The 15872-nt window shown below is 30.2% G+C and overlaps 1 protein-coding gene across 2 annotated transcripts in view; it reads right to left on the bottom strand.

The window, feature by feature from the left end:
- Positions 1 to 8861, bottom strand: part of LOC118198281 (protein Wnt-2b-A-like) — a 55232-nt gene extending 46371 nt beyond the window's left edge. For both annotated transcript variants that reach the window (XM_035369917.2, XM_035369918.2), the window contains exon 1: positions 8607 to 8861. In XM_035369917.2, coding sequence (XP_035225808.1) covers positions 8607 to 8737 — 131 coding nt within the window. In that variant the 5' untranslated portion in view covers positions 8738 to 8861. The remainder of the gene's footprint in view (positions 1 to 8606) is intronic.
- Between the last annotated feature and the right edge of the window lie 7011 nt (positions 8862 to 15872).

Raw genomic sequence — 15872 nt, 5'->3', positions numbered from 1 at the left:
AAGATAATTCTTTGAAAAGGAGTAATATATAAGCCTTCTCTGAGACGAGTATCCGTGTTTCTAATTGACTTTCAGTCTCTAAAACAGCGGTCATCGTAGCGAGGTAAAGATCGCTACTAACGTTTATTATGTTTTCAGAATGAAATGTAGTGTATCCACATAAAAACAAGATTAGATTTTTTCAAATATAAAAAATATATCAAATGCGTTCCTCATTAAGAAGAGAAAATGCGCATTTATAAAAATTATCGTAACTCTTCGTATATTATGTTTACTATTGTGACATATATCTTTTTAACAACCACATTTATACATTCTTGTGAGATGTGTTTTCGAAAACAGGACCAAACGTAAAATTTTCGTATTTTTGATATTGATGGTGTGATATTTTTCTCACTGTTACTCTTGATTCTCACAATCAGTGAATGGAATTACTTTGCAGATTAATTTTAAAGTCCTTAAAACTACTTTTTAGAATTTTATTGAAGCTATAGCTTACTTTGATATGCAGTGTTTTGTTCATGGAAATTAAATTTCATTAATTTCAATTATTAAATTTCTGTTGCATGTTTATTATTGTCATTCAAACTTTATGCAATAAACTTAATGTGAACTTTCTGAGCAAAATGTGAGCAAAATTTATCACTGTAAATATTTATATAGAATTAATAGTTATAGATAGGATTCACAAATTGCTATTTTATTTGCTCTATAAGGTACAGATTTTAATACTTGTATGACTAAGATGAGACTATGAATATAACATGTATAAAAGAAATTAAGCAAACAAAACAAAAAAGAAACAAGTTTTCATAGACGACTGAGTATTTCACATTCAATTAATTCAGTTCTCACTTCACGACAAGGCAAAAATAGATAAAAACTCAAAATATCTGTATTAAAAATTACGAAGTAAATTTTAAACGCTTATTTCCTCGAAAAAGTGCCACTTTTGTTCCTCTTTCGAATCTATTTTGAATACACGTTGTATGCATGATTCTTTTTTGTTTTCAATTCAATTTTTCTGTACTTTAATTCTGAAAATCATTTAAAATTTAATTAATTTTTATGGCAAAACTGAAAAATTTCCGGTGGATTTTGGTTGAGCAAATAAGGAAAAAAGAGCAAACTCAGACTAGAGTCAATTTTTAGATTTTGAGTTTTATTCAAAACCTGCGTCAATCTAAGGTTGCTCTTTCGCCACTTTTAAATTCTACGTTGACTTATTCCTCTTCCAAGTTGAAAGGCAAACAGTCGCCGTTATGCTATGCTTTATTCAAATAACCTAACCTAACCTTTTCCAATTAAAATTTTAGTATATTTCTCTTAACGTGAACCAACACCTAAACGTGCTTTGCCCCGTAGATTATTAATGTAATTTCTGACTACATTTCGCCGAAGATTCTTAATGTACTTCTTAATAGTTGCATGCATAATTTGATTTCAGTATTGATTTTGATTTCATTTTGTACTTTAGTTAAAGTTTTACAGTTTTATAGCTCCAGATTAGATCACATTTTTATAGAACAATTTTCTGATTTTCTTCTATATTTGCGTCAATTTTTAATATGAATTTCACATTACTATAAATGTATATTCAAATACAAGAAGATAATTACTTTACCTCAACAGATATGGAAAAGAAATAAATAAAAGCGCTGATTTTGTCGATAGTGTTTGCGCTAACAAGTAGTATAATATAAAATAAAATTTTAAAAAAATAAGATCAACCTTAAAGAAACATTCAGATTAATTCAAACGATATTCAGAAGTATATAAATTAATAGCAGTATAAAAAAAATGTAGATTTGACCTTCTTAGGTAAAATGAAAGACGAAACAGGACCTGAAATCTAAAGGTGAATGCATGAAAAATTCTAATTGCCACTGCAAAGTAACCAACGTATGAAAAATTATAGAATAATAATATTTTGCTATCTGCTTCCAATTTATATTTATATCTTTTTTCTATAAAAGGAAGATTCAATTCCCTTTCAAAATACAAAATTAATGTAAAGCGCTCAAAATGGTCTCTCAAAGTGGTAATGTGTGTTCTAAGTGTCTTGAAGCAGAGAATAAAATCAAGACATAAACCTGTTTCGTTTTTACATCTTTAAGGCCCGTTCACACGAGTACGCTCGAAACGTAGCTGACGAACGCGCTTTTACTTTACCAGCGTAAAAGCGTCCAAACGAGTACGCTTGCGAAGAGTGCGTTTAACCAATAGAATTATTTTGCGCAAAAATCACGTGACGCTGTAATATAGCGTCAACAGAGCTGTATCTTGTTACTTCGCTGTTCTTCTGTATGTTTGCGGCAAGTTGTCCGAATCAGATGATTCTTTTTATAGCTGAAACTTTACTATTATGTGCAATTATTAAGCAGAGGCAAAACCGCAAAAAATGGCAAGAATGAGTCCGAAAGATTTATTTAGAGCGACCTGTTCAAAGAGATTTTTTTTTTTTTTTTTTACTGCCTTGTTTGCGAAAGGAATATCTGGAATTATTAAATTCCTACTATTAGCTCACACTCTCCCTATATCCTGTTCAAATTTTCAGTACATAAAATGCTTTTTATTCATCCACTCAAGTTCAAATACAATTTTTTAAACTTGCAGTGAATGACACTTGATGTTAATACAGCTTTTTCAGATATTAAAATTTTTTTAATTTTTAATTTTAAAAAATTATGTTTGTATTTTTATTTATTTATTTATTTATTTTTGTATTTTTAAACTTTTCATTGTGGACCTAAGTAGGAATTGACTTAATTTTTTTTGGGGGGATATTACTTGTTTTTTAATTCCTTCAGGATGAGTATCGACCAGTTTGACAGACTTGCAGATTCTATATCGTATGAAAGTTAGGATTTATAAAATTGGTTTGTAATACAGTATATAAAAAGAATTAAATTACTTAATTATCTTTATATACACCATCCACCACATAATAAAACCAACTTCATATTTTTTTAACTCGCTGTCCCTTGGTCTTTTGTTTTTCTTTTTATTTATTTTTGAATTTAGAATGAGGTTCAAACTTTGGACAGTTTATGAGAAATTATGTGCATGATAAAATATGCAATAAAGTAAAAATAAAGAGAGAATTTATAGATGATTTATGATAAAGAGATGCAGATATATTTTTACATAAGGATTTCTATTTGCACTGCACATTTTTAAACTAAATTAAAAACAATAATAATAATGAATAAAATAAGAAATAAAAACAATAATAATAGGTAAAATAAGAATATAATGATTCATGATTAAATATAAGAAACACGTTTCAAAATGAGAAAAGCTAACTGAGTTATACCGTCTACGGGTGAGGTTCGAACTTGCCACCTTTCCATTCCTCCGCCAACAAAGCAGGGCGCTGACCACTCAGCTGTCTGTGATAGCATTGTTTGTGAAAAATAATGTAACAAGTAGAAGTCACTGCAAAGGTCATTTAATTAAACTTAAATAAATGATTGCTGTATGACACAAGTTGTAACTTTCCTCCAAAATTTCGTAATTGTATTTTATTGAATACTCTTTCACAGTCAACTGCTTTATTTTAGGAGTTATTATATTGCTGAAGTTAGTTTTTGGTATATTTAATATTGGGATATTTATAGAGCTTTTTATTACACATGATATAGCCAATATTTATAATAATTAAGGAGAATTTTGTAAGGCAGAAACTTTGATTTCGTAGAAACTGTAATTTATTTAGGCTCCTATTACTTACGGTGTTAAAAATAGGTGAAGCATATGTATATAGTGGTCGGATAATTGCTTTATAAGTATACAGTTTTCCCCTTTAATGAGAATTTTAAATTTATACTAATTTGTACGGTTTGAGAAATCTGAAGATGACGTGAACAATGCTGATTATTTTATTGCTGTATACAGTATATTTCTAAGCAAAAACTCATCTCTGTGTGGCTCTGACGCCATATTGAAACGGGTAAGCAAGAAGGTTTTCTGATTATGACACGTGATAAGAACTCGGTCGGCTATTGACTATACGCGAGCGTCGCGGGCGTAAAAGCTGAACAGGAGCGTACTCAGTTTTATGTCTTCTGCGTCCTGCGAATTTACGCCGGTGTCAAAAAAGTTACGTCAACTACGTCGGGAGCGTCCTCGTGTGGACGGGCCTTTAGACTTTAGATAGGTATTTGTTGATACAGAAGCTAAAAGGAATACTAAAACTTAAAATAAAATGCAGAGGTACCCTGCTAAATAAATGCCTGATTATTTCTGATGAGATTAAAGGATTTTTATACGAATTATTATTAAGTAATAATCACATATCTGCTTCTGTAAATTAAGTTTTCCTGCACGATAAGGCATAAATGACTGGTATGAGTAAAACCGTAAGATCCCAAGTGATGTAATATCAATGAAACCTATAAATGCTTCCCCCCTTTTTATAAGTAATTTTCTTAATTAACGCCTTAAGAGGGAAAACTTAGATTTAAAAGCTTCCTTAAATTTCATGCGTGCAATTACAAATTATTGACTAAAATTCATGTTTGAGAATCATCAAATATATTTATTAATATTTGAGCTTTTTACTTGTGTATTGCTTCACTAAAATCTACTTGTATGCAGTCATTGAAGTATGTATATGCATACAATTATATGCTATTTACCTATATTTATGCAAAACCTTATTTGAAGTTTTACAGTAATTACTTATTTAGTAGTACATGCTACAAATATTTCAGCAAGCTTTATTTACCATAATATCTACGCTTCGGACTAACACTTATCACGCAATAAAAAACGAGCTGAAGCTAAATTTATGTTATCATCATGATCCACTGGAGCAAATACATTTTACTGTTTACATCGTTTTTAGTCACTGTCAAAAGTTATGTGCCATTATATTTCTAAGAAACTCTTAAAATTTCGTTTAGGAATTATTTAAAATTTAAAAACATTTAACAAATTTTAGGCAAAACACAAAATTTGAAAGTTTACAGTTTATGATAAATTGAAGAATCGCATGTTCAATATGAATCAATCTTCCATTTATTTATCAATTGTAAATATTTTACTTAACTGATTAAAATTTATTTAAAGTATAATTAGTCCAAAGGGGCAATTTGATCTGAAGGAATATTAACTTCGTTTTTGCATTTTGCGCCGATTCATGGTAAGTGCTGTTTCACTTTTCAAATTGTTGCCACCAAAAATTATCGCCCTGTATTATATTTAAAGAAATTAAATAATGAAGAATCTGCATGAATGTATGTATGTTTCTCGCATTGTGATAAAACAACGGTACATAGAGCCATCAAAATTTGAATGACATAATCTTCCATAGAATATGGGCATAAAGAAGCTCTAATTTGAATTTGAAAATTGTTTCATTATCAATTTCATATTTTGTAACACTTGAACGAATTTTTGATTAACAAACTAAACGATTTCAAAGAGAGCAACGGCAACGTTGTACAGAAGAAACATTTCTATCTCCAGCGCGCGAGACAGTGTATCGGAGCTTCTAAAGATACGCTCAATTTAAAATTATTTTGCGATATTGCTGTTGAACTGAATTTTATTGTTTAAGTGCGAAGAACATGATATTTAATCAATAAAGGTAACACACGAAATGTTTAAAAAACGACCCTTTGGACGTAATTTAAAATCTGAAACCTTTCAGAATTTTGTGATTTTTGTAATAGTTTATAGTTTTTATTTATTTTATAGTTAATATTTTATTTAACTGATTAAAATTTATGATATTCATATATGAGTAAATAAAACTATAAAATGTATACTTTCATTTCATTGTTTCTAGAAACATCGTAAAAAAGTGTCTAGAGAGAAAACACGGAAGTTATTCCCTCGTAGGAGGAAATTTCGTAATTTTAGGGAGAATGCGGTCAGCCTTTTATTTAACTGTTAAGCATTTGGCTTTAGTTTATGGATATAAAAAAACATTTTTGCATAAGTTTTGGCATTTATCAACATACTCTATACCTTTTATTGTTTAATGTATAATATGAACAGCATTAAAATATAATCTAAACCTAAGTAATGCCAGCTTTGGAAAAGAGGGGAGGGAAAGGTCTTCTGACAATGGTGAAATGAGTGCATGTGGCAAAACAAGTTGAGAACGCTTTGTTTTAAAGGCATCATAATTGTTTAGATTCGCATTTCGCCAGCTATTAAGGATAAAAGATTGTTTATATCGTTACACATAAGCAAGGAGGTTTATTTCCGGGGTGACGTGATACTGGGCATTTTGTTTTTCTTCTACATGTAAACACGAATACGATTTATAGTATGGCCTTTCAAAAGGTTAATTTTACAATCCGAAATTAAATAAAGTAATAGATTAATAAATTAATTCATATCTGGAAAAAAACGCGATACAGAATTAGGATTTTTATTTTGGATTAAACAAACATTTATGACGGATTGAAACACATATGGAAAAGTGTCGCTCTAATATAATCAATCGACTTTACGCGATGGTTCATTAATTCCGTTTGTTAATTAATGTTTTATTCTCATTGTTCATCCCTCATAATTCAGACTTGATTGTTTGGTATTTTATTATAAATGAGAAATGTTTTGAACTACTTTAACTAACTTTAACTAACTTATTTTGTTTGTGTCATTATTTTATTGTTATTATTTATTTGTTTTATTTAGATGTGGCTTGTTTTACTTTTTTAATATTATTAACTTAATGCCTTATGCAAATAAAAGGTTGAAAATTAAAACTCAGTAAAGCCTTTAGAATCCCGTATAATTTTTTTAAAATCCCTATATAACAATAACAGTATCATGCATAAAAGCTAGAACACTCTAAATAACAAATCTCTCTGAAATTTATTTTTTTTTTTTTTTTTCTTTTTTCCAAATCCAGTAAAATTTGTGATATATGTATTTTTTTAAGTAAATTCTAAGAGCTGCGCTTTAGGTTTCAAATATACGCACATTCTAAAGTTGAAGAACATTTCAGTTTCAAATGTATGAAATTTTATTTTAAAAAAAAATATTGAAGTATAACATCAAATACGTGCATAAAAGCGAATTATAATTATTTATTGCTTTTTTATGCGGAGATAAAAGGGAGCAATAATCCTACAAAAAATTCAGATGCCGAATATTTCAACATAACGATCCACTAAAAAATTTGCTAGGCGAGAAATCTTGTATTTCGCTTTATTTATTTATTTATTTATTTATTTTATTTTATTTTTTCTGTTTGTCAGTTAAAATTTTCATATTTGTTACATGCTTCAAAACTAATTCTGTAGAAATAAACTAGTCATGAAATAGTTCTAATAAATAAGTGTGCTAAATGATTGCTATGAAAATGCATTATACGCTACAAATTACGATGCTACAATGAATAACATTTACCCATTCCCCAAAAATAAACGTTATTTCTTCGGATATATGACTGATACAGCCCATTGGGAAAGAGTATGAAAATTTTTAACGGAATGCCGATTTAAAATTAGGCGAAAGGATAGCTTTATATTTGAGTAGATTTTTAATAAAATTCTATGCCAATCTAAGGTTTTCTTTTCTTTAAAGAAAACGTATCAAAATAATAATATCGAACAGAAGATGACCTTCAAGAACCTTCATATGTACATGAGTGCAAGGTAGGATTCTCAAAATATTCTTTTTAAGATAATAAATTATAGACAAGTACGTCTTAGCTCTCTATCTGAGATTTTGATTTACTATAAAGCTATTATTTTATTGATAATATTTAGTTTTCAACATTTAAGCAGTTTTTTTTTCAATACTTTTCAACAGAAGAATTTTAATGGAAAAGAAATCATACTACCTTTTTTTATATTTTTATCTAGAGTTCAGTCAGATGTTTAACTTTTCAGTTCGTAATATTAGAGAAAAAATTTACAGTAGTATTGTACTGCTTTCTAAATATTTCAACAACGATAACATTAATAGAAGAAATCTTTGTTAGAAAGTTGAACCCAGATAGTTTCACAAGGATCTCTTTGAATTCATATTAAAAATCAACACCTACTCCGTAAGAGACTCTAGAAAATTCCATAAGAAAACATTTTTGTGCAAAAATTATTACAAATTATTCTTTATATCTAAGATTGGAAACACGCAGATATTTTTATGTCTACGATTGGCTACTTGTTATTGTGCTAATTAAACAATATGTGTAATGAAATAGTAAAACTGAAGCAGAAGTTAATAATTTTGAAACTTTCTGCACTGAATGGAAATTTTTCCCTCCGTCCAATTTTCAATGCAGGTATCTTAAATATCATTGTATCTCTAGTTAAATCCACATACAATTCATAATTTTGTACTAAATCATATTTAACGAATCATGGCTAAGAAGTAAATTTTGATTCAGAGAAAAATTGGGCTTGCTAGAAGGTATGATAATTTAATTAATATTCATTACCTCTATTTTTTTTTTAGAATAAAGTTCATAGTTTTTAGAATTAGTGCATATAGCGATTGCAAATGAACCAGAGTTTGAGTTGAGGAAGAATCTCCATATCCACTTCCATGCAATAATTTTCACCACGCAACGGATATTTAATTTATCTATTTTACTAAGCATTAAATATAAAAAAGCAAAGAAGAAATTAAAAACTCACCACCAAGTTCCAGTGGCTCTCTGTGTACAACATGAAATCAACACCATCAGGATAGCACTCAGTAAGCTTGAGTGCCTGGATGTATTTAAATGTAAAATCACCATTGCTTGGTGAAGCATGAAGATACACATCGGAAAACTGTCATTTCAGGCTTGTGTGGACATAAAAGTCCCCGACAATATTAACCACTCTTCACGTCACTAACAAATGGCAGAAGTCATAAAGTGTTTGGGTATCATTTGCAAAAGCGGTATGTTTCAGTCGTCCATCATCAGGCTGAAATTTTAGGGCTGCCATTGAAGTGGACGGTACTTCAAGAAGAGGGAGGTGCCAGCGGTCTCTTAATAGAAATCTCGCCAAATGGTTGGCGGTAAACTCTCTCTACTGTTATGAAGTGCTTCAGATGAAATGTAAATAAAAAGCATTTATTTCAAAACACATGAAAAAAAATCTGAAAGGTTACAGATTTTCAATTACGCGCAAAGTGGCCGCAAAATAATTTTAAAGTGATCATATCTTCAGAATTTCCGATACACAGTCTCCTGCGCTGAAGATATATATATATATTTACAACGTTGCCATGGCTCGCTTTGAAATCCTTAAGTTTGTTAATGAAAAATTCGTTAAAATTCTACAAAATATGAAATCGATAATAAAACAAATTCCAAATTTCAAATTTGCGCTTCCACATGCCCACATTCGCAGGAGGATTACGTCATTCAAAATCGGATGGCTCTAGGTACCGTTTTTTTTTTATCACAATGCGAGAAACACATCTACATGTATGCAGATTCTTCATTGTTTAATTTCTTCAAATATAATACAGGGCGATAATATTTGGTAGCAACAGTTTGAAAAGCGAAACGGACATTCAGAGTGATTCGACGTAAAATCGCAAAACGAAAACAATACTCCGTCAGGGACAAAGCCCCTTTAGACTAATAAAATGCCAAATTCTTCAAAACCTCATACATTTATTAAATGTTATTTTATTTAAAAGCAAATGAACCAAACCATACATTTATTTGGTTCTCTAATTCCATAACCAGTATTTCTGCAATTAAGATTAAATTAAAATTGAAAAGTCGAGCCTATCACGTAGGATCGCTGAATTCTGGTAGTTCAACCCCGATCTCAAATCCCGGCGAATGGAAGTTGGCTGCTTGAAAGTTTTCTTGGCTTTCTCAATCTTTAATGCAAATAGGAGTCAGTTTTCCTTAAAAAGTATTCCGCATAGCAAATCGCCCTTTGCTGTTATACCAATAACAGTAATTCCTTTCCTATTCAAGAAGCATTATATTACTACAAGCACTGTTTTAACGTTACATTTATGCAAATCACTTAACGTCATTTTGAAAAAAATCTGAGACGATCATTTTAACTTATTTAGAGAAAATTTGAAGCAACGGTATAAATTTATGAGTTTTATGTTTTGACATTTCTTTTTTCTGAGATAAATTTTGTCGTACAAATTGTGAATATATTTTAAGCAAAGTAAACCTGATTTAATATTTAACAGCATCTGAATTTTTGCACTTCTTATATAATAATTTTAATTATGTAAGCGAATTTCTCCATATTTTTAGTAATTTTTTTTAAATTCCTACTATTAGCTCACACGCTCCCTATATTTTGTTCAAATTTTCAATCGTTAATAAAATACTTTTTATTCATCCACTCAAGTTCAAACACATTTTTTCTAAACTTGTAGTGGATGACACCTGATGTTGATACAGTTTTTCCACATATTAAAGTCAATTCCTACTTCATTTTTCATGTTTATCGGAACTTTTGATCAACTAGGTCTCTCAGTTTTTAATTTACTACTTTCTACTTTTGCATATGCTGCTTTTTAAATATATTATAAGACTCACAAAGAATAAACGTTTATTAGGAATTCTCCCGTGCTGTAAAAATTAATTTTATAACTACTTATAAATAATAGTACATGACTGTGATCAATGGGATTGTAATACTTGACAAAAATAAGTGGCAACAGTAAGACAGAGTTCTAAAGATTTTTAAAGTGTATGGAATTGAAGAATTGTAGTTTTATAGAGTTGGAGGAAGCGGATGCAATGCCTCATTATGTAGCGAAAATTCTCCCATATTTCCATGTTAATGTGATAATAATATATGTTTAAAATATAACGCTTTAAAATGTCCCTTGCTTCACAAACGGAGAATGACAAAAGAAACTACAACCCAACGCAAGCGACGATTAGAGAAAGAAAAAGAATTGATGGAATATTAATTGAAGAACTGGACTGCTCGAAACTCACTGGAAAGGTTCCTTACAATAATGAAGCATTACAAGAGATGGATGGAATAAGAAATTATAGACCACCATAATAATATATTTATAAATTAGAAACGAAAAATTATAATAATGCTAATAAAAAGTAACTAAAATAAAATTTTACTTTGTTAACATAAGTAGGAATTTAAATTTTTTTTATATTACTTGTTTCGCGTAATTTTTCCAACAGAAATATGTAAATAAGCCAGTTTTTCCTAAGTCTTTCTTTGCAAAAGCATTCCGTCTAAGGGGAAAAAAATACCTCTTCTTGGATAAAAAATTACTTTTCTATTTATTCCTCTAAAGCTTAAAATAATTTCCTACTTAACATTTATTTAAGTAGGAAACATAGTTTAATACGTGAAATTTGAGAATTATAGAAAATTTAACTTTTACCTGCGATTTAAATTTAAGGTTCATTAAGACTAAGCACTGATCATCATATATTCTGAAGAATTTTTAAAGTTCAATTTTTATCCTACATTGCGCAGTTTATTCAATACTAATTGTTCTTTAGCATTACGTAAGAGACCAAGTTTATAAAATAAGTTTCTGCATTAAATTTCTTTATAACTAATAAACGAATTACCGCATTCTTTCCCGTGCGTACTGAACTGGTATAAGTGGTTGGTAAGTCCAATCAGCAGTTAAATAAAACTATATTTAAGATCTCGACGAGTCCACAGCTGATTTTTATTATTTATTGGCCCGAAATGCATAAATTCTCTACCACGATATAAATTTCATTGAAAAATAATTTTACTTTTCTTTAATTTACCATAAACTAGAGCAACATCCCCTTGACGTAGAGCAACGTAGAGCTTACGTAGAGCAACATATCCCTTGACTTATCATGACTTCTCCAGGTACCCCAGCCTTATCTCCATTATGTATAATTATTAACGTCTACATCTGCAAATACAGTAATAGTTCTATGATGCAAAGACATTTTTATTTTTAACAGTTATGCAAAAATGTTGAACACTGATAATTATACGCATTTACTTCAATTTTAAAAAAATTGTAAAAGCATATTTAATGGAAATTTTGAGGCTGTTTGGCAGCACTTAGCGAATTAAAATCCGGAATGGAAGATGATAAATACAGTCTCAATTCCGAACTTATGTTGGGAAATCTGTTTTTGTACTTATTTTTTAAGTAAAGCCCTCTCCTATAATGCGGACACTATAGCTATTGGTATTTACGTGGCTTTCTGGAAATGTGCGAGTGCTTTACAGGCGAAAATTCAAAATTTATGAAAATAAACTTTCATTTATGTGTTATATTACATTTATTTCTCGCAAACTTTCTTAATAAGATTTATCTTCCGAATATAGAATTTTTTTCGTTGTCTTTTCCCAGCAACCAGTTTTATATAACCAGAAATATTTTCCAAAACGTGCAAGAACTTGTCAATAACTCAGTTTCCTGTTTGTTTTTCTCACAAGGATATTACACATTTTGGCTTGTTTCGTCTGTTGAAACATGTTTTGGAAATAAAAGTTTCCTTAGCGAAATCACTTCAAAATTTTCCGAGTGTTTAACATTACGTTACTCTACTATTTATTTAACATCCAAATACACATATTGTTGCGTAAATACGGGTTCATATTATATTGTTAAAAAGTTAGTAAAATTTATTCTTATCACAAGAATAAATAAGAAAACGCTGGATTTTTCCTCAAAGATGCCCACCAGCGGCCGAGCGGTAAAATCGTTGAACGCTGGTAGTACGGTTCGAGGTTCGAATCCCGCGAACGGGCTGGCTGCATGGGCGTTTTCGTGGTTTTCCTCATGCACACTATACGAGCTGTGTATACGAGCCAGTTTTCTTTAGAAAGTCCTCCACGAAGGCATCCCTCCCCTTAGGCAGATAGCCCTAGTGTGCTTTGCCGTATTCTCAATACACCATCCTCAAAGATATTCGTACAATGCCTCAATATCATGCAATATAAACAGTAGTTATATTTTAAGCTACTAAAACGTTAAATAGAACACAATCCAAAACGAAGAGAAAGTTAATCCGATCTCAGAATGACAGCAGCTAAGAGCTGAGCAGAGCAACTGAGCTGAGATGTTCTCTCTCTGGCTTTTACGACTTTTTTAATCGGCCGCACGAGAGAGTTCCAGCAATTTACGGAAAGCAAAAAGCGTAGAATTAGGTTACAGTTAACATTGTAGTCAATTACACTTATTCAAATTAAATATCAGTTACGGAGATAAACTTTTTATTTAATGTTAAATGTACGTGCTCTTGTATTTTTACTACTCCGGCGTAGCTTTCTCTTAAAATTCGTAACGCGCTGCATTGCACAGGGAAATAAAACAATTTTAATTATAGTTCTACTAAAAATAGCCAACTAAATACAAAATCCGTAATTTTTCGAATGCTTCACATTACATTACCATTTAGTTAACATCCAAATACACATATCATATTGAATTCAGAACTTGAAGAATTAAGTAGTTATATCATTTAACATTAACCAGTTTTCCTTTGAAATTCCACCAAGATAGCACTTTTAACTTACGCAAACGGCCTGGGTGCACATTGAAGAAACAAAAGAATAAACATTTAAGATTGACAATGTCGAGCAGTGAATATAAATTTGACGAAATTTTACAGGGAGCAAAAGTTTTTCCAAGGGCGAAGTAAACTCGTAATAACAATTTAACCTGTTAAAAATTCAATTCGCTTTTGACAATGCTGTCACCCTCAGTTTCAATGACGTGACAACACCAATTTGCATTACAAATGCTCCGCAGTGTTGATTCAATCCCAGTCTTGAAAGAAATGTGCAAGTTTCATGAATGATAAATAATTTGTTGAGCTAATTTCAAGGCAAAAGCAAGATGAAAAAGACAGAAAGAGGGGAAAACTATCCTAGCTGTTAGCTGTTTTAAGCAATGTTAACGTTTGCCCTTATTTAGCTTATGTAATAAAATATTTAAAATTTATTTCCTTTTAATTTATAACATCTATATCTTCTGTCTACATAGTTGTCATCTTTTTAATTTAATAATTAAAGAATGTAATAAATAAGAAAACAGCTGGTTTCGATCGAAGGGTACGTAATATAAAGCGTTAAAAATATCTTTTATTAATTTCTAATAATGATGAAAATGTTTACAAAAATTAAAAATTAGATTTATTATTATTTAAATGATGTGAATTAGATGAATATTGTCGATGAATTTCAAGATAAACATCTTAATGATTCTTCGAATAACAACATTCTGGAAATTGAATACTTGGAATGGAATACACAATGGAAGATAAATTAAAAATCTTATATCTTGCCATAAGGCATTTTTCATTCGCTTCATGTTTTACCATTACCGAATTACAGTTATTAGTCCAAAGGGACTTATAACAACAGTCCCTGAAGGACTATTGTTTTCGTTTTGCGTCAAAACCCTATAAACGGCGTATCACTTTTCAAATCGTTGCCACCAAATACTATCGCCTGTATCATATTTGAAGACATTAAATAATGAAGAATCTGCATAAATTTATGCATGTTTCTCGGATTGTGATAAAACAAAGGTACCTAGAGCCATCGAATTTTGAATGACGTAATCTTACGGCGAATATGGAAATCTGAAAGGCCAAATATGAAATTTGGAATTTGTTTTATTATCAATTTCATATTTTGTAAAACTTAAACGAATTTTTGATTAACAAACTCCATGATTTAAAGGCGAGCAATGGCAACACTGTACGGGGGGGGGAACTCTTTTTATCTTCAGCGCGCGAGACTGTGTATCGGAAATTCTAAAGATATGATTATTTTAAAATTATTTTGCGAGATTGATTTTGAAGTGAATTTTATGGTTTAAGTGCAAATAACATGATATTTAATAAATAAAGGTAACACACAAAACGTTAAAAAAAAAAGCCCATTGGACGTAATTTAAAATCTGAAACCTTTCAGATTTTTTTTTCCCGTACAGTGTTGCCATTGTTCGCTTTGAAATCCTTTAGTTTGCAAATCAAAAATTCGTTGAATCGTTACAAAATATGAAATCGTAATAAAACAAATTTCAAATTCAAATTAGGGCTTCCACGTGTCCATATTTCTATGGAAGATAACGTTATTCAAATTTTGATGGCTCTAGGTACCGTTGTTTTATCACAATACGAGAACCATACATGCATTTATGCAGATTCTTCATTACTTAATATTAGGAGGATCGTATTTGGTGGCAACAATTTGAAAAGTGATTCATCGTTTATAGTTTTCAACTCAAAATGCCTACACGAAATTAATAGTCCTTCAGGGAAAATTGCCCCTTTGGACTAATAATTATACAATAACAAATGTCATCTTAAGAAATCTTGGACGTAATTTAAAATCTGAAACCTTTCAGATTTTTTTAAAATTTTTTAATCATTGTTTATTAATAATCTCATAAAATTTCCACCGGAAAACTGTCAAAACTTCAATCAGTTTAAACTAAGTTTTGATTTTTGTTGTCTTAAATAATTTTCCTACATTTTCCAGGTGACTTCGCTTATAATCTCAAGTAACTACTCAACACTAACTAAATAAAATTTAATTTCTTTCTCAGAAGAATTCAAGAAAATTACGTTTTGCAGTTGAAAATACGGGCAAATTCCTGAGCGAGGCAGACACGCGCGGTCACATTAAGCAGGTAGATATCACATGCTGGTGCTAAGTAAGTCTTAAATTCTTGCTTTTGAGACAGATAATTTCATTTATTAGACTGAATGTTGTGAGATAAGTAAGTCAACTTACCTGATTATTGCATCCGATCTCTCAATTAACAGCCATAATCGTAAACTGCTCAGCATCCTATATTGCTGCGAAAAGTGACGCTTGAATCATCAGTTTTGCCAGTCGTTAGAATGATTGCGGAAATAACTTATGTGATAAGCTCAGTTCGAATCCCGGATAAGGCTTAAGGCCTTTCTGTAGAACAGCTGCAAACTGATAAATTAGGAA

This window comes from Stegodyphus dumicola, chromosome 1 (genome assembly GCF_044657685.1).
Source record: "Stegodyphus dumicola isolate Sdum_Otavi_A_Nest chromosome 1, ASM4465768v1".
NCBI lineage: Eukaryota > Metazoa > Arthropoda > Arachnida > Araneae > Eresidae > Stegodyphus > Stegodyphus dumicola.
The sequence above is the reverse complement of the archived record's forward strand: the minus strand, read 5'-3'. Positions and strand labels throughout refer to the sequence as shown.